A 21116-nucleotide genomic window follows, 5' to 3' on the forward strand; every position below is an offset into this window, starting at 1 on the left:
CGGTGTGAAAGCGGCTGGTGGCCGGTGGCTGGCAGCTGGCCGGTTGGTGGCTGGGCGGTGACAGCTGGTGGCTGCCTTCCTTGACCTTCTAGATTGAGTTTACTTCAACAGAGACCTCATGTACTGGTCTTCATCATGCCTTTCAACATTCTCCAGATGATGGAATATAAAGTGCATTATCTGATATAAACATGAGTTTTTTATCCTGAAAAATGTAGTTTTCGCAAATGAAAAGTTTAGGCAGCTACTGATTTGTTTTTTAAGATTTTTGATGGTTGGGGTTTCGATTTAGTCACTCATTTACTCACAGATTATGATGGTAGCCATCTCAGCTCAATATCTCTTGCAGCTTCTTTCAGTCTCTCATGAGTTCTTGAGTTTTTGCCAAATCTTAAACCATGTTGTCAGCTCCGTGGGTCCTATTTCACTAAACCTTAATCTGAGCTATAGATAAAGTTAGATGCAGGGAAGTTTAATCCTAATCACACGAAAGAAAGTGTCAGGTGTACAGTAAGAGCGAGACACCTTTTCTACAAATTTTCTGAATTCTAATGAAATCTACGGCAATTTGGAAAAAAAACCAGCTCTCTGGCAGGAGGCAGAAGAAAGAAGCGTGGAAAACAGGATCGTTCTCAGGTATCATTAGGAATTGTTTCTTGGAGGAAAACGTATAAGGTTAGGTTTCTTATTGCCAGAGGCAGTTTGACAGAGATGGAAAAGGAGGTTGGTGACAACTCTACGGACTCCACTATTGCCAACGTCAATGGAAGGTTGGAAAAACTGGCAGCTGATACTGAACCCACAACAGTCTATAGCTCTGAACGTGAGGTGGCAGCTACACATCACCTTGGCAAGGTTTTAGGGATTCATAGAGATGCTAATGATGGTTTGGTTGCTGAACATATTCGGAGGCAGATTGATACGAAATAGAAGGAATGGTTGGACTCCCTCTAAGTTCTTGCTCTGGTGCCCAGTTTATGAGTTTTGTTCTAATCTTAAGCAGATGCAACCATAGAATTATAGAGATTTAGACAGTCTTTGTAGAAGTGGGGCTGCACAAAAGTATGTTAGTTCCAATGATATTGAAGCTTTTTGTTTCTTGGAAACTAAAATTTCTAATTATACGAACACCTTAGTAAAAAGTATTTGGAGTGGGTCTAAACTGGAATGGTATAGTTTCTTAGCAATTTTAGCGATGTTATTGTATGTGTGTTAAGCATTATTGCATGGATCAGTCATAAAGTATTCATAAAGAAATGATTAAAAATAGAAATTAAAAAAATCAAATGATAAAGGATTAAATCCAAAATAAAATCTAATTACAAATAATCAATGTAAATAAAACAATTGCAAATAAGAGAAGAGAGACTGAATCAAAAAAAAGAAATAAAATGAAGAATTGGTATGAATTTTTGCATAGCCAGCATGCAATCCGGGAAAAAAGAAAAGGAAAAGAAAAAAGAAATTTCAAGTCAAATCATGTTGATGCACCATACACATATCATCTAGAGAAGAAGAGGATGTCAAGATAAATCAAATGATGTAATAAAATCACGATTACAGTTACACGTATTGCTAGAAGATGATGGAGCGTCTGACACGTGCGAGATAAATGTTAGCCGCCTTTTGTTTTATATTTTTAGGGCAAAAACTGAAAATATCCTTCGGACTAAACAATATTAACAAATAAATCATGATGGACTTACAACTAAGCTTTACAACTAAGCTTTGTTATATTCCCAGCTAATTTTTCAAGGTATTTTTATTGATTTGTAATCCTTGCATAGAAATCCCATGCATGCCTGAGGGTGTCCGGAGAAGTTTTGGTAATTGTTGCATGTTGTGTTCTATCCAAAGCCAATGACTTGCCTTGCAATGGATAGAAGATAGTATGGTTCCTCAAGAGAACTAGAAGAAATTAAACAAAGTGTTGTTATGGACTACAAGGCATAGTTATTGGTGTCAAAAATATTATGGATTTTATCTTTCCATTGTTTGAGCCTGCTGTGGATTTTTTAACCCTTTACAAGGCACCTAGGGCATTGTCCCAGTCAGACTTGCAGAGAGTTCTTGGCACATCAACTAAGACTAGGGTTGCTGCAAATGAGTACAGTAAGCCAATGCTAGAATAGGCTGTTACGTGATGTACCCAACTTGATACTTTTGGATTTATTGTTACTGATTTGTTATAACTGCCTAGCTCTAGAATCTGTTCAAAGCTGGTTTACGGTTATAACAGCTGTCATGACAGCTGGTTTCCCCTTCTTCTGTAACCGTCTTCTAAGAAACAATATATATATATATATATATATATATAGAGGAGTGATTTGAGGAGAGTGGAGATGAAATTGTTGAATGGAAATGGAAGAGAGACAGAATGAAAGAGAGAGATTGAGAGAGGCACAGTTGTGAAAACCCCATGTTGGCTGGACTTACAGGATTCGAAGTATAACTGGGAGAGATGAGAAATAAAAAAAGGCATTATTAGTAGTATTTAATTATTAGTAGTGTTATCTTCAACACTATGAATCTGCCACTTTAGTGTTGTTCCAATGTCAACTCCACTCGGTATCACTTGAGGCAGAACCTTTATTGAAATAACACTGCAATAAAAACAATATAACTGTAGTTATGATTACTAATAAAATCCTTACAGAACGAACTTTGAAGATACTGACTGCATTGTTTAGTTTCTTCTTGCACCATTTCTACTAGCATTCTTCTTTGTTCTGCTTGCATTAAGACTCCATTGATCTTCAACCATTTTCAGAAACCATGCGGGTCTTCTTGTTTTAAACACAACATATCCCTTTATGACTCCAAACATAAGCCCCCATCCATACCCAATTGCCACAGCTTTCCATCCAAACCCATCTTCAAACAATGTTGAATCATCTCCTGCAATAAAGTTTGATGACGGTAATGGTGGTGCCTCGCCATTGCTACATTCTTCCTGCATTGGAAATCCACGCAAACCCGAGTTTCCTTCGAATGAACGATGATCAAACGTGTTGAACTGCTTTCCTTTGGGTATGGGTCCTTCAATCTGGTTATGTGAAAGGTAAAAGACTTGAAGAAATGTTAGATCTACCAACTGTATAGGAATACTTCCAGTGCACAAATTTGAAGATAGATCTAATGATTATAGACTGGTCAAAATTCCTAATGATGATTGGATATGACCAGTAAGGTAATAGTGAGAGAAGTTAAGTTGTTGGAGTCCTTCAAGCTTTTCGATCAATTTTGGAATCTCACCGGTGAAACTATTACTCGACAAATCAAGTACTGTGAGGATACCTTGAATTTTTACAAACTCAAATTCGATCCTTTCCACGTCATAAATATTGGCAAAGCCATAGTAATCAAGTACTCTGAGGGATACTGATGGGGAGTGGGTCTTTATGGAATTCACCAAAGAAGAAGCTAGTGAAGTAGTAGGAATTGTTGATGATAATGGGACAAGTGGGTTACAAGGGATGTTTGGATTGCCGGAAAATGAAGGAAAATAATGGGGTTTTTCAAGAGGTTTCTATTAACAAGACAAATGGATAAGGACGCGTCAGCCAATTGATTGATAGCGAGTAACATCAAATCAAGAGCTGCTGCTTCTTCTTGGGCTCTGTAAGTGCTTCATCTTGCCTTTTAATTAACATTCTCAAGATGATGGAATATAAAGTGCATTGTCTGATATATAAATGAGGGAAACAGGATCGTTCTCAGGTATCATTTGGAATTGTTTCTTGGAGGAAAAAGTATAAGGTTAGGTTTCTTAACGCCAGAGGGAGTTTGTCAGAGATGGATTAAGGAGGTTAGTGACAACTCTATGGACTCAACTATTGCCAACGTCAATGGAAGGTTGGAAAAATTGGCAACTGATACTGAACCCCCACAATAGTCTATAGCTCTGAACGTGAGGTGGCAGCTACGCATCACTTTGGCAATGTTAATTAGAATGGTATAGTTTCTTAGCAATTTTAGATATGTTATTGCATGCATCATATATAAACTGATTCTTTTGACAGGTAGGATTCTGTTTTGGTTTGCGATCGAATTTGGTTGAAATATACCTAGGAACGTGGGAGGCTGCTAGCGCGTGGGAGACGCCAGTGGACTTCGTTCAGACGCCTGCAACGTGGTGCTCAGTGTATTTTATGTACTGTGAATCAGGACCCTTGATATATTCATCTGTTTTTTCTTGATATCAGGCCAAAAGAAATTGTATTTTCAATTATTTTAATGTTTTTCCAATTCTGAAATGTTCTAAGTAGAATATGTTGTTTTTAGGCGACTCGAAATTGTAGATTTGTTGTAGCATAGAGCTCTTAACCTATCTTACTTTCTTTTGCTTTAGATATAACCTTGCCAATAAAAAATGTTGACTGATTGTGTTGATGATTTTGGATCAGTGTAAGAGTTGTGGAACATCGTTTATACCTTTTGAGATGGGTTTGTTACTCTTCTTAATAGTCATTCGTGACTTACAAATTATCAGAATTACTCTATTTTGCTTGCAAATATTGCTGCTGTTGTGAGAACAGAATCTGTCAGTCAAGTTTTGTTCTTTTAAATTTATAAGAATTGTTTTAATTCTTATAAATTTGCTTGCACACTCGTAAGTTTGTAAGCAATCTGTTCATAACTTTATAACTTTGCATGCTTGACCTATTACATACATGGATTCTTTTACATAAAAGTAACACTCAATTAACCTTGAAACTAAAAAAAAACAGAGATAAAAAGTAAAGGGAATCTGCTACACTGATGTTGTTTCAATGTCAAATCCACTTGATATCTTGTTTGTACTGCAAAATTATAAAGGTAAGACTGGTCAAATAAATTGTAGAGAAAAGATAGCCTGCATGAACTGTGAACATAAAACTCGAAAACTCAAATGCTCCCAAAACTTACTTGAAAATATCAATTGCATTATCTAGTTTCTTCCAGCACCACATCTGCCAACATGCTTCTTTGTTTTCTTGCTCTTGAGATTCCATATATCTTCAACCATCCTAAAGAACCACGAAGGTTTTTTCGTTCTAAACACGATGTATCCCGTTGCAACTCCAAACACAAACCCACATCCATACCCCATTGTCACAGCTTTCCATCCAAATCCATCTCCAAACAATGTTGAATCATCTCCTTCATCAAAGCTTGATGGCGGCAATGATGGTGCCTCATCACCGTAGCATTCTTTTAGAACTTGAAATCCACATAAACCCAAGTTTCCTTCAAATGAGCTTGCATTAAAGGTGTTGAATTGCTCTCCACTTGGTATGGGCCCCTCCAGCTGGTTATGTGAAAGGTTCAGGATTGCAAGAAATGTTAGATGTGCCATCTGCATTGGAATCCTTCCGGTAAGCAAATTTGAAGATAGGTCTAATGATTCCAAATTGGTCAAATTTCCCAATGATGATTGGATATGACCTGTAAGGAAATTATGAGAGAGGTTGAGTTGTTGGAGTGCTTTAAGCTTTCCGATCACCTTTGGAATTCTTCCAGTAAAACTGTTATTTGACCAATCTAGTACTCTGATGGTACTTTGTATCTTCTGAAACTCAATTTCTACACCTTTCCATGTCATTTCTATTGAATGGACACAAACAATGTGATTTGTCGTGTTAAGGTAAATCATGCTTTGATCTGAGGTCATCATTGCTTCAAGAGTATTAAAATACCCTGTTGGCAATGGCCCACTAAAATTATTGTCAGAGATGTCAAAAATCCATAATTTAAAGAAGGAATTATATGCAGTCGGACCCTTCACAAAACCTTGGAGTTTATTGGATTTGAGAATTAGAATTTGCAGCTCTGGAAGCGTTTCTAGAAAATAAGGAAAGGTATCCTCAATTTTATTGTTGCCAAGATCAAGAACTTTCAACATTGTGCAGTTGATGATAGACGGTGATATTTCCCCTTCTAATTCATTTCCATTGAGGTCGAGATATTCCAAGCTATTACCCTTTGAAAATGTTGAAGGGATAGTGCCTTGAAGATTGTTCATGCCTAGATGCAATACTGAGAGCTTGCTGCTGAAGTTCCCCAGACATAATGGTACAGAACCATTCAAGCTGTTGTCGGACAAGTCCAGGACCTCAAGGAATCTCAGCTTGCAAATAGAAGAAGAAATCTCACCTGTCAATTTACTATTGGACACAAGAATGAGGGCTTCCAAGTTCTCTTGTTTGAAAATTGAACTTGGGATTGTACCATGCAAGTCGTTATTGCTCAAATCAATGTATACCAATGAATCTTGTTGGAATTCACTTATATTGCCTATGAGATTATTGTTATGAAGGTCTAGATATTGTAAAGACGGAAGAGCAAACAAAAAGGATGGTATTGTTCCATTGAATAAGTTATCAAATAAATATAGATATTGTAGATTTGAAAGGGTTTTATTTCCGATTGATGATGGGATTTCACCTGTAAAATTATTATTTGAGAGATCTAAATAAATGAGTTGTGTGAGATTACCAAGTAGGGCTAGATCTGATATTCTAATATTACAATTACGAAGAGATATATATTTTAATGACTTTAGATTATTGATGAAGTTGTTTTCTAAATAAACTAAAATTTTTGTATCAGAAAGACTCAACAAAGAGAGGACATTACTCAAATTAGACGAAGGAAAAGAGCCAGCGAGATCTTTGTTGGATGACAAATAGAGTGATTTAAGATTTGGCAGGAGAAAGATCTTACCCGGGAATTTCCCCTGCAATCCACAGTTAGCGAGGGAGAGAGATGACAAAGAAGAGGACAGATTCGTCAAGGAATTAGGTGCAACCAAAGACATATCTACAAAATCTAAAGCGAGATCTCTAAGCTTGGTTAGGTTTTGAAGAAGCTTGTCAAAAAAAAATGGTTGGAGACTTGCGTCGTAGTTTCTAGAGAGATCAAGTGAAACCAACTCAGTGAGTTGATCAAAATCATATGGAATTGTACCAGCAAGACCGTTCCATCCAAGATCCAAGTACCGGAGTTGCTTAAATCTTCCCATTGAGGATGGGAATTTTCCTTGCAATCTACAGTACTTGAGTTTGAGTGATGACAGAGAAGAAGACAGATTCATCAAGGAATCAGGAACAACTAGTGACATGTTTACCGAACTCAGATAGAGTTCTCTAAGCTTGGTTAGGTTTCGAACAAGCTTGTCAAAACAAATTGGCTCTAGACTTAGACCGTAGTTGCTAGAGAGATCAAGTGAAACCAATTTAGAGAGGTGAGAGACTTCTAATGGAACTTGGCCCGCAAGATGTGAACCACTTAGGTTAAGATGTGTTAGACTGGAGAACTGGCCAAATCGAGAAGAAATATGGGAGAAGTTGAAATAATTGAAAGAGAGGTCGAGCAGTTGAAGATGATGGAGAGAGAAGAGAGAATTATTGGGATGGAGGGTGCCGTAAAGCATGCTGCAGGAGAGGTCCAGTCCAGTGACATGCCCAGTTTTCAGGTCACAAGTGACTCCATCCCACAAGCAGCAGTCTGTGCCCTCTTTCCATGACTCTGTTTTTGGAAAAGGATATTGACAATAGTACTCCAATGAAGCAGAACTATTAATGGCGAAGGATTGTTTGAATTGAAGGAGAGAAAGAGATTGGTGATGAGCACACAAATGAGAAGAAGAAGAGTAATTTGAGGGCAGTGGAGATGAAATTGTTGAATGGAAATGGAAGAGAAGCAGAAAGAAAGAGAGAGATTGGGAGAAGCAAAGTGAAAACCCCATGTTTTGCCTTTTAAGGATTCAAAGTATAATTAACTGGGAAAGATGAGAAGTAAAGAAAGGCATTATTAGTAGTATTTATAGACAAGCGCTACAGTCTTAGATTGTATACTGACGAAATCAAAGTTACTGGGAGAAGCATTAAATGCTACAGAAACATAATATGAATAATACCTTTTCTAGGATTTAATAATTAAAAAAGTAAAGTAAGAATAAAAACTGATGGAAATAATGTATACATCTTGATTACTAATATTTTGTTTTTTAAAAATTCATTCCATTCCTTAAATTGATATACTTTGATTTTCCCCTTTTCTATTTTAAATAAAAAAAATAATTTAAACTATGGGATTGTGTATACATAATTGAAATAAAATATTGATAAACAAAGTCATCTTCACCTTCTTTATCCTCAAGCCACATAATCCTCAATATATAGGAAGAAAACTTCTTAATAATTTACACTCATAGTTTACTCACAGCTGAAGCAAGGGGGCATGCAGAGTTAAAGAGTCATCCTCACCTTCTTATGTCCACTTTAATCCAATCCAGTCTACAGTTATACACGTTCTGGCAATAGCTTTACTAGAAAACCGACAAACAATGGAGAATTAACGGAGTTCGAAGGTTATGTGGGATTGGTCGTCCTCAAAGGTCTTTCTCTTTCAGCATCAACAAGGGAGAACCAATTTTCATTTGGTCTGTCATTGACCTCCAAGTCTTCGGAACTTGGATGTATGTGTATTTATATTGTCCACTCTTCATGTCCTGCTGAATATGCAACTGAAGGTTCACTTGCAAATATTTCCACTCAAGAGTGAGAATTGGAAACACGGCAGTACTAATTTCTAAAATTGACATTTTGGCAGAACGTTTTTGTGCTAACAGATACAGTTCGTGCTCTCCCTTTGTAGCTCGTCTGATGGGAAGTGGACGTTGCTGGGACTTCCACCACTCGTCCTCTTCTTCTATAAAACTCCATGCCAACAAAAGACAATAATACAACCCTTGGTACAGATTTTTGCTGGATAAATCTGCGGTTACATACATCAATCCACCTTCGTTTTGTTTTGTGTTAGTACGAAGAAAAATCTGAAGGAGTGCAGTGCTTAGCTGCTGTAGTGTACTAACCGATCTTGCAGTAAAATTGGGACTCGCCTGTTCAAGGTAGAAGTGATGAAGTGTCAATTTTATATAAAGGTCAGAAAGCAATAGGCAATGGTCCAGAAAAGTCTTCGGGGCTGGATAATTAGACATTGTCCACTCTTCACGTGGTGCTGAGAACTGAGGTTTGAATTATTCAGTTGCGAATATTTCCTTTAACATTATTGCTGGGATCAAGTCCATGTGCTCATTAGCTTAGATTCAAGACCAGACCTGGTGGCCGGCCCCATCCAAGGCTCAGGTTTCAGGTTTTGTCCTGGCTACTGAATCTTCTTCAGGTCATCAAGTCGGTAGAGTTAAAAATATTTTTTAAAAAAATCAAAACAATATTATTTTAATAAAAAAAACAAAATTATAATAAAAGCGATGGGTTTGTGGCCAGGTCTTGATCAGGTCTTGCTAGATCACTGGGTTAACCCGTTGGATCATACCAGGTTTTTTCTTTAACCCAGCTCAATTCTAACCCTAGGTCGGCCAAATCCAGGTTTCAAAACTATACTCATTAGAACTTTCTTTATAATTGGTCCAACGTCAACTGAGCGTTATTTACTTCGATATAAAAATATATTAGGAACATGAGGATATGAATTTAAAAAAATATATATAAAAATATTATTTTGATATATTTTTAAATAAAAAATATTTTAAAAAGTATCATCTACCATACTAACATGTTTGCAAAATAAAAACACGATGATATTGATTTCTTAAACGGATTAAATAGTGTTTTAGGAGTTGCTAATTTTTAGTCAATTAACCAATCCTTTTAGTATTAAAAGTAATTAAATAGTTATTTGACCAATTTTAATCATGCTTATTTCAGTAGTAACGTTTTTTAAAAAAAAAATACTTTTTCTTGCTTATCAATCTTTCAATTTATATACTTTGATTTTTCATTTTCCCTTATTCTATTTTAAATAAAAAATAATTTAACTATTAGATTATATAAATAAATAATTAAAAACTACATATGCAATTAAAAAAAAAAGATTATAACCATTAAACCTAGATGTTTAAATGAGTGTTTATACTCTCTCAGCCTTGTTATTGTGCTAGAGTGAATATCCTAAGAGTTATTTTTTTTTATAACAATAATAAAATATAAATAATTTTTATATAATATTAAACGATGAACAACTATCTCTTTTACAATATTAATAAATGATAAATATATGTTATAAAATATTAATGGTGATGGAAATATGTAAGCCTTTAGAAGATTTTCATACTCTTGAAACATAGAAAGATGTTACTTTAAACTGATGAATTAATCTTATTTATTGAACAAAATGATCATAATGTTGACATCAAAAATTGATTTTTCCAATCTAAATTATCAATGATTTGAAATTTACCAAACATGAGATTGTGTCAAATATTTAGAAAGAATTTTATACATTTGGATTTGGAGACAAATATCACTTGCATAAAACTTTGTAGCCCATCACAGGTCTATAATACTAATTAGAAGTTCTTTTCTAGCTCGTCTAGTGATAGCTGTAAAAACATCAAATTAATGTTTTTTATATGGTTTTTAATGTTTTTAATATGTTAATGTCTATTTTTTTTAATGTATTTTTAATTAAAAAAATTTTAAAAAAAATACTCTTGACAGTATTATCAAACATATATTTAGTGGTAGATATTTGAACATAAAATACTCTTGGTAGTATTATCAAACACATATTTAGTGGTAGATATTTGAACATAAAAGACTAAGCTATAATCATATTCATAAATCAGGGACTAGACAATAATGTATTTATAAATCATCAAACATTACATTGGAATGTCTGGTTACCGGATCTTGATCAAGTCGGCAGGGTCAAAAATATTTTCAAAAAAAATTAAAATGATATTGTTTTAATAAAAAACAAAATAATAATAAAAGTAACGGGTTTGTAGCTAGGTCTTGATCGGGTCTTGCTAGGTCACTAGGTTAACCTGTTGGATCATACCAAGTTTTTTTTTTGTTTTTTCTTTAATCCAGCCCGATTCTAACCCTAGGTCGGCTGGATCCCAGGTTTCAAAACTATATTCATTAGAACTTTCTTTATAATTGGTCCAACATCAACTGAGCATTATTTACTTCGATATAAAAATATATTAGGAACATGAGAATAAAAATTTTAAAAATATATATATATATATATATATATATATATTATTTTTATATATTTTTCAATAAAAAATATTTTAAAAAGTACCATCTACCATACTAACATGTTTTCAAAATAAAAACACGATGATATTGATTTCTTAAACGGATTAAATAGTGTTTTAGGGGTTGTTAATTTTTAGTAAATTAACCAATCCTTTTAGTATTAAAAGTAATTAAATAGTTATTTGACCTATTTTAATCATGCTTCTAGTATTTTTTTTTTTTTAAAAAAATACTTTTTCTTGCTTATCAATCTTTCAATTTATATACTTTGATTTTTCATTTTCCCTTATTCTATTTTAAATAAAAAATAATTTAACTATTAGATTATATAAATAAATAATTAAAAACTACATATGCAATTAAAAAAAAAAGATTATAACCATTAAACCTAGATGTTTAAATGAGTGTTTATACTCTCTCAGCCTTGTTATTGTGCTAGAGTGAATATCCTAAGAGTCATTTCTTTTTTATAATAATAATAAAATATAAATAATTTTTATATAATATTAAACGATGAACAACTATCTCTTTTACAATATTAATAAATGATAAATATATGTTATAAAATATTAATGGTGATGGAAATATGTAAGCCTTTAGAAGATTTTCATACTCTTGAAACATAGAAAGATGTTACTTTAAACTGATGAATTAATCTTATTTATTGAACAAAATGATCATAATGTTGACATCAAAAATTGATTTTTCCAATCTAAATTATCAATGATTTGAAATTTACCAAACATGAGATTGTGTCAAATATTTAGAAAGAATTTTATACATTTGGATTTGGAGACAAATATCACTTGCATAAAACTTTGTAGCCCATCACAGGTCTATAATACTAATTAGAAGGTCTAGTGATAGCTGTAAAAACATCAAATTAATGTTTTTTATATGGTTTTTAATGTTTTTAATATGTTAATGTCTATTTTTTTTAATGTATTTTTAATTAAAAAAATTTTAAAAAAAATACTCTTGACAGTATTATCAAACATATATTTAGTGGTAGATATTTGAACATAAAAGACTAAGCTATAATCATATTCAGAAATCAGGGACTAGACAATAATGTATTTATAAATCATCAAACATTACATTGGAATGAAACTTTGCTAAAAGAACAGTCATTCATATGGAGTTTAGACCCGCTCAAGATTCTTTAAGCAGGAAGGAATGTTTCTTTTCAACCAGTTAATAGAATTTTTATAGCAGTGGTTTTAGCATCGGGCAACATTAGCAAATAAGACAAGGATCAAATAAGATAGAATATTGTATAGTCGAAGGATCGAATAAGACAACATCAGCAACGCTCCCAAACACGCTCTTATAGGATGATGCAATATGAATCATGATTTTTAAGAGAAGATGTCGTTTGTTGCGTGTAAACCATGCCTGCTTTCCATGCCATTTGGAATTTATGATTGGCTTGCCGTCAATGTTATAACCTGGTCGAGTTGAAAGATATACGGGTTAAAATAATATTATTTCAATATGTTTCATGAAATATAGTTAAAACATTGTTACTTTAAGTATTTTAAAAAGTTTAAATAGTTTTTGACATGATAATAGATTTAATTAGATGAACTTACTTACTTTGTTTAAGACTTAAACTTAGTTAAGTTCTAAGTTGATTAATATCACATATTCTATAATATAGGAAAAAAATTAGTAAATTAGAGTGGCTCACAAAAAATTACTTTGTTAGTAAATAGAATGAACTACACAATAATTTATAATATGATTGATTTACTTCATATAATTTAAATTAAAAAAAACATATATTTTCTCTACCTCAAAATAAATGAAAAAAATACAAATTAATTATTGAGTTTCTAAGTAATTTTGTTTTTCCCATTTTCAAACTTCAAATATATTAATTTCTCATCTAAGTTTTTTAATCGGATGCAATAATTTCTTATTCGTATGAAAATAAAAAAATCACTATATTTATTTATTAAAAAATAAAGCATTTACTTCAAAGCATATATTTTCTAATTAATTCCTTTGTTTTCTACTATCATCACTTTGTTTTTGGGATTGAGAGTGATAGATTATCATCAAATTAACTTTGAAAATTGAAATCATAATTATCACATATTTCCTCCACCTCAAAATAACTGAAAAAAATGAATTATTGAATTCCTAAGTAAATTTATTTTTTTATATTTTCAGAGTTCGAATATAATAATTCCTTATCTATTTCTTTTTTATCGGATGCAATAATTTATTATCCCTATGAAAATGAGAAAAAAATCACTATTATTTATATCTCTATTATGTATACGAAGCATGTTAAGAAGGGTGGGCATAATGGGAATCATGTACTAATAAGAAGGGTGACATCTCTTTTTAGCAAACTATATCTCTTAATGGGAGCCAACATGAAGGCGATCGAATCAAAAGTGGTTGCTTCCTGCAAAGGGAACCTTTCGTCAGAGCACAATCGTCCTAGGAATCCCACGATCACCTTTCGTTCTTTTGCACCAAAAAGTCATCAAAAATTGTTCCAAGGCAAACACCACATACACCCTCCAAGAAGGAAACGATTTTGCTGAAAGGAATAGGCAATAAATATCTCCGTTTAAATCACCTTAATTCAGTGGGAAATTATGGGCGCATTCTTTGTACATTATGCTATGTGCCTGCATCAAAGTGTGATTCGATTTGATTAACTACTCGACATAAATAAAAAATGAAGAGAGTGTTTACAAGAATTAATTTAGCAATAGTACAAATTAGAAAAACTAGAAATCAAGAATAAATTTATAAAAGATTTTATGTATATTTCTATTCTTAGTTTTACATTTATAAATAGGGTTCATGTCCATGTATATATAAACCTTCTATGCAATAAGAAAAGGCAAGAATTATTTTCATACATAAAATTATTTTTTATTGTTGACATAGTATTAGAGTAACCTATTCAAAATTATTTTAAAAAAAAAATCACAGGTCCAGAAGCAAACCCACAGAACTATACCCAGATTACAATTACAGATTCCAGAACTGACCCTCAAATCAACGCAGCCCAAAACTTATTAATTATAAAATCTATTAATTTATTTTTTCAATCAATTACTACTATTAATTATATTTGGTGATAATGAATGAAATGACATCATGATTATATAAAAAATATGTCGAAAAGTTATTCTTAATTAGGTTTTTGGAATTAATTTTCTACTATAATTGAATTGTGTTTAATTTGAAATTCATTGGTATTGCTAAATATATTAAATTAAGATGTTTAGAATATATAGAATTTAATTTAATTTATTTTTTATATTACCATCATAACTTTTATTTTATTCCTTAATATGTCTTAAAAAAAGAGAAATTTTTCTTATTTCTTAGATAGTAAATCATAAGATTTGACCTCTAATTTATTTTTTTAGAATTAAATTTTATTAAATTCTCGATACTTAAAATGATTCTAAACATGAGATTATATTGAAAATTTTGAATTGAATTTAACTCAAAAAATTCTAAACCATGCTGCAAGATACCACTAATAGTTAACAGTGAAAATATTTTGAGTTTAAAGGTATTATCAGCATGTTCTCTTATCCCACGTTTAAGGAAAAAATATGTTATGAGGGATTTATTGTTAAGGGGTTATATTGAAGAATAAAATAGTATAAGTATCAAATTAAGATAGAATGTATTGTAAAAGGATAAAAAAAGATAACATTAAAAAAAAGTGTGTGCCCAAAACATGTCAAAGTCAGGTAACCAAAGGAGAAAGGCAAGCTTTGAGGACAATAATGTAGAAATCCCAAAAGAATGATTGATGTAAGAGAGAGAGATCATGTGGATAGTGGGGTGGACCCAAGAAATGGTGGGCATAGTATTCATTGAATGCTGATCTTATCATACTTTAGGTGGGAACATTGATTTTTACCATTTAACGAGAGGAGAAAGGCAAGCTTTGAGGCCAATTGTTTAGAAATCCTAAAAGAATGAATGATGTAAGAGAGAGAGATCATGTGCATGGTGGGGTGGGCTCAAAAAATGGTGGGCATGGTATTCATTAAATGCTAATCTTATCATACTTTAGGTGGGATCACTGTTTTTTACCATTAATTTCTGATTTATAAGATGATGTGATAAAAATCTTTATTTTAAAAACCTATTCGTTTTTTAAAAAAACTTTTTTCAAAAAAATTGAATTTTCTTTTATTTTAAATTAATTTTTTCTTATAACTTTAGATTTTTTGATATATTAATATAAAAAACATTTAAAAAATAAATGTTAAAATAATAACACACAAGAATGACATCTTTGTTAAATATGATTATTTTCATGCTTTGGAATTTATGTAGGCTTGCTATTATAAAAAGTAAATTTAAAAAATAAAAAAATTATTTTAATATTTTGAAGTAAAATCTAAAATAATATTATTTCAGGATTTTTTTATAGAAAAAAGTTGAAACGTTATCAACCTATCTATTTTGTTTGAGACTCTGCCTTAATTATATCCGGACTGAGTTTAGTATCACAAATTCTAATAATATAGGAAATTCTTTTAGTAAATTAGAGTTTGTCACAAAAAAATGATTGATTCACTTCATGTAATTTAAATTAAAGAAAAAAACACACATTTCCTCCGCCTCAAAATAAATGAAAACAAAAATACAAACGAGTTATTGAATTTCCAAGTGATTTTATTATTCCTTTTTTCAAACTTGGAATGTAATAATTCCTCACCTAATTTTTTTAATCGAATGCAATAATTTATTATTCTTATGAAAATTAAAAACAAAATCACTATTATTTATCTCTTAGTTTAAAAAAAAAAAATTATTTCAACGTGTAGATTATCATCGAATTAATTTTGAAAATTATCATCGAATTAATTTTGAAAATTATCATCGAATTAATTTTGAAAATTATCATCGAATTAATTTTGAAAATTATCATCGAATTAATATAGAAGAAGCATGCTAAAAAGGGGATCACTTGGCGTGAGTATACCTCTATCTCTTAATGGGAGTCGATCGAGTCAAGAACTCTACAATGAATGTTTCGTGCAAAAGGGGAACCCTTTCGTCATAGCACAATCGTCCTTTCGTTCTAAAAAGGGAATCACAGTCGTCCTTTCGTTCTTTTGCACCAATAAAATCATCGAAAATTTATTCCAAAACAAACACCACAACCCTCCAAGAAGGAAACGATTTTGCTGAGAGGAATAGGCAATAAATATCTCCGTTCAAATCACCTTAATTCAGTGGAAAATTATGTGCGCATTATTTGTACATTAAGCTATGTGCATGCATCAGAGTGTCGTTTGACTTGGTTAACTAGTTGATATAAATAAAATGAAGAGAGTTCTCTATGGCATTTTTTAGAGGAAAAAAATTACTTTGTTATGGGTCAGAAATGTTTATGATATTTATTTTTCTCCAAAAAATTGTGTAGATATTAAGCAGAGAAGATGTTGAAGTTACATGTAGACACCAAAATCCAACTCTTTGATTATTAAAACTCAGTACAAAATCTAGATCACAAGTTAAGCTCTATTAATTAATTATTTATTTAAAAAAGCTGACCCGAGGGTTGGACCGGTTCAGGTTTCTCAAAAGATCGGTTAGTGCAATGACCCGGTCAAACCCATTCAACCTGGTGGGTCAACTTGGGTAAGACCCGGTATTTTTTTCTTTTAAATGTGGGATTTGAAGCTCATTAGTATATATACTCTATGTTCCCAAGAAAAAAAATTATATTTTTTCAACGTGGGGTAGAAAAATTTTTTGTTTAAATACTTCAACTCAAACCAACTTTTTGTCTAAAGTTGGATATTGTGAATTTTATCTTAGCTCATATCATGTTAGATGCAGCAAAGGTCTTTATAGGAAAAGTATCTTCAAAACAACTTCCATGAAATATTAAAGAGGCTATACTAGATGAACATTGAAAATTGGTTGTTTATGATGAAATGAAGGCTATCTAGGATAATAATACATGGAAACTAGTTACACTGCTAGATGAGAAAAAAAATAGTTTGATATAAATGGGTGTTTACTATGAAATATGAAGCAAATGGGATAGTAGAATGATATAAAGTGAGATTAGTTGCTAAGGAATATATATAGACATATGGCATAGACTACCACGAAACTTTCTCACTAGTAGCCAAACTAAATACAATTTGGATACTCCTATTGCTTGTTGCAAACCTGGAATGACCTTTACATCAGTTTAATGTAAAAAATTGCATTTCTTTATAGAGATCTAGAGGAGGAAGTTTACATGGATACCCCCTTGTTTTACTAAAAGAGAGGAAAATATAGTGTGTAGGCTTACAAAATCATTTTATAGATTAAAACAGTCTCTCAGACATGGTTTTGAAGATTTAGTCTAGTAATATGGAAGCATGGATTTAGCTAAAACAACTTGGACCATACACTATTTCTGAAAAGAAATGGGAGAAAATAGTGACTTTGATCATTTATGTTGATGATATGATAGTCACAAGTAATGATGAAGATGAAATTTCAAAATTACAAAAATATCTAACAAGTGAATTTAAAATGAAAGATCTTGATGTGTTAAAGTATTTTTTAGGTATTAAAATATACATATCAAAACTGAACATATTTCTATCACAGAGAAAATATGTATTGGAGTTATTAGTTGAGGTAGGTATGTATTTCTATCATTGAATTGCAAATTAATTGATACACCAATTGTATAAAATTATTATTTAGCTGAATAATATGATTAGATTCTAACAATAAAGAAGGATATCAAAAAGTGATATGAAAACTTATTTACCTATTACATACATGTTCTAATATTACACATATATATATATATAGCAAGTCTAATCAGTTAATTCATGTACACCTTAAGTGAGATACATATAGAGCCAATATTACAAGTATTTAGATACTTAAATCTTTTATAGGAAGAAAAATTCTATTTTAGAAGAATAATTATTTTAATTTTATTGGCTATAATGATGGAGACTGAGTTGCAAATCTATTTCAGAAGTTGTTTGTTATTGTTTGCTGGGCTCTAGAAACTTGACCCTAATCGTGAAGTATAAAAAAAGCCCTTGAACATAAGAATGAAATCGCTTAGTGTTTGAGGAGTCCCCTTATCCAAACAAACCCTTATGAGGTGTGTGTGTCAAAGTTTCTGTTTTTGTTGAAAGGTTTGGATTTATTTTTATTTTTTGTATTTTTTTATTTGGTTTTTTCTTTTTGGGTTGTGGAGAATTCTGTGAATCTTGGTTTAGGGGTAATTAATGGAATTTAGGGTTTGTTTTGGTTTATTGTTTTTTGGAGCATTGTGTGAATTTTGGTTATATGGTCAGATAATGGAACGAAGGATTTTGTGAATTTGGATTATAGGGTTAGTTAATGACATATAGGCTCTGTTTTTATTACGTGCTATTGGTTTTATTACATACTTAAATTGTCATTTACCTACAAAAGTTTGAATTTTGTGTGTGATCGGTGTGTTGGGGTTGATATTGGAATGAGGGATGTGGATGGTTCATTGTAGGGAATATGGATTGAGGTATTTTGAATGTTTTAGTGTAGATAGGTGCTTTGGGATACAGCGGAGTGATTGCTTGTGCCGAATGGTATGAGATAAAGTTTCCAGTTTTGCTGGGATGAATGTATTGCTTTGCCGTAGTTGAAACTAAGTTCATTTCAGATTGAGTTATTTGTTGAACTTTTGAACTTGTGGGTTGGAGTTTAGGCCTCAGGGTTGTTGAAAAGTTAATTAGAGAAGTAATTATATGCAGTCGGAACCTTCACAAAACCTTGGAGTTTATTGGATTTTAGGACAATAATTTAGAGCTTTGAAAGCGTTTCTAGAAAGTAGGGAAATGTATCCTCAATCTTATTGTTGCCAAGATCAAGAACTTGCAGCAATGAGCAGTTGATGATAGACGGTGGTATTTTCCCTTCTAATTCATTTCAATTGAGGTTGAGATACTCTGAAAGAGTACTGAGCGTTGGAAATTAACATTTTTGTTGAGATCAAGTCTACGTGAGTGATGTGCAGCAAGCCTATCTGCTACTTAGAACTTCCTTTGTAGCTTGTTTTGTTATAACTATATTTTTTGCATTATCACATCAAAATAACATAAAAATAAGTTAGAAACATGATAATATTTATTTTTTATTAAAAATATTTTTTTCCGAAAGAGTACTGAGCGTTGGAAATGAACATTTTTGTTGAGACGTGAGTGATGTGCAGCAAGCCTATCTTCTACTTAGAACTTCCTTTGTAGCTTGTTTTGTTATAACTATATTTTCTGCATTATCACATCAAAATAACATAAAAGTAAGTTAGAAACATGACAATATTTATTTTTTTATTAAAAATATTTTTTTAAAAAATATTTTTTAAAATTATTCAAAAGTTCCTATCAACCTTCCCTGTGTACTTGGTTGGTAATGTGTATCAACCCAAAAAGTCTTTCTCAGCATCAACAGGGAAAACCAATCTTCATTTTCTCAGAAAGTATGTAACTGAGGGTTGAGTTATTCATTTGCAAATATCTCCACGCGAGGAGAGCTCCCTTGGGAACAAACAAGAGTATAAAGTGTAAAAGCTTGATATGAATATATTAAAACGATGTAAAAACATGCTAGGAACACGATAATATTGATTTCTTGTTAAAAATAAATTTTATAAAATAAAAAAATATAAAATATTATTTTAATATGTTTTTAAATAAAAAATACTTGAAAAAATAACCTCCACCACACTAACATAGAATACAAACACGACAATATTGATTTTCTAAATAAATTAAATAGTGTTTCAGGTTGCTAATTTTTCTTAAATTAACTAATCCTTTTAGTATTAAAAGTAATTAAATAGTTATTTGACAATTTTTTATCATGCTTAATTCAATAATAATTGTTTTTTTAAAATAAAAAAACACTTTTCTTGCTTATCAATTACTTTGATTTTTTCTTTATCTATTTTATAAAAAAAAATAATTTAACAATGAGATTATATAAACAAATAATTAAAAAATATGTATACAATAAAATATTAGGATTATATGGTTAAGGGAGTATTTATAACCCCTTAACCTTGTCATTTTGATGGAATTGAGGGGTTAGAAAGTCATTTCTTTTTTATAACATTAATAAAACATAAATATTTCTTATAAAATATTGAGTGATGAACAAATAGCTTTTGCACAATATTAATAAGGAATAAATATCAATTACAAAATATTAATAACAATGGAAATATGATAGGTCTTTAAAAGATTTTTATATACCTAAGGATATAAGAAGATAAATATTATTAACTTTAACATTTTATATTACAAGTCATAAGAATAAACAAACGAAACCTTTTAGCTTAATATATATGGAGCCTATAATAATCGTCATACCCAAACCCACTTTGGCTTGGCACGATACCAAGTCCATAAGCGGTGAATTTGATAGTTTGCTAGATCCATATCTATTTGTACTCTGCAAATAGTTGAACCCAAAAGTAATGGGTCTGAGAGCTTGCTAGATCCATGTCCACTCAGGCTCATCGAGTACTTAAATCTAAGAATTTTGAGTTTGGAAGTTCGTTAAACTAGTGTCCACTTGGACTAAACATGTAGCTGAACCTAAGAATGTTGAGACTGACAGCTTGTAAGATACATGTTAATTTAAGCTCAACACATAGCTTAACTCAATGATGTTGGGTTTAGCGGCTTGTCAAATCTATGTTTGTTTGGGTTTAGTGCATAGCTGAATAAAAAATATTAGGTCTAACATATCATCGAATTTATTTTTGCTTGAGCTCACCGTGTAGCTAAGCCCAAAAAAATTAGATTTGATAACTCTCCTCTGTCATGTATTTCCAACCATCAATAGGTCTAAATATGCTAGTCTTGATAAAGCTAGCTATCTAGTCTTTGATAAAACCAGCTATCTGCAATTAGTCAAAAAAAATTGTTTGTTTTACTGGAAAGAGTATATACCATTGCTTCATTATTTATCTTCTAATTTTTTACTCTTCACAGAGGACCTATATCATGAGACTACCTGAATAAGCTAGCAGAAAACATTGTATCACAATGA

General features: G+C 31.5%; 2 protein-coding genes across 2 annotated transcripts in view; both read right to left on the reverse strand.

Annotated features, from left to right (window-relative positions):
- The window catches only part of LOC105139106 (receptor-like protein 12), a 58081-nt gene that overhangs the window by 11937 nt on the left and 25028 nt on the right, over nucleotides 1–21116 (reverse strand). The window contains exon 2 of the mRNA XM_011045432.1: nucleotides 4909–7603. Coding sequence (XP_011043734.1) covers nucleotides 4931–7603 — 2673 coding nt within the window. The 3' untranslated portion in view covers nucleotides 4909–4930. The remainder of the gene's footprint in view (nucleotides 1–4908; nucleotides 7604–21116) is intronic.
- Nucleotides 4616–21116, reverse strand: part of LOC105139104 (receptor-like protein 12) — a 58210-nt gene continuing 41709 nt past the window's right edge. Inside the window, exon 3 of the mRNA XM_011045428.1 lies at nucleotides 4616–4802. The gene's annotated coding sequence lies outside the window, so the exon portion shown is untranslated. The remainder of the gene's footprint in view (nucleotides 4803–21116) is intronic.

Source organism: Populus euphratica, unplaced genomic scaffold (assembly GCF_000495115.2).
Source record: "Populus euphratica unplaced genomic scaffold, PopEup_1.0 scaffold121.1, whole genome shotgun sequence".
In the NCBI taxonomy this organism is placed as follows: Eukaryota; Viridiplantae; Streptophyta; class Magnoliopsida; order Malpighiales; family Salicaceae; genus Populus; species Populus euphratica.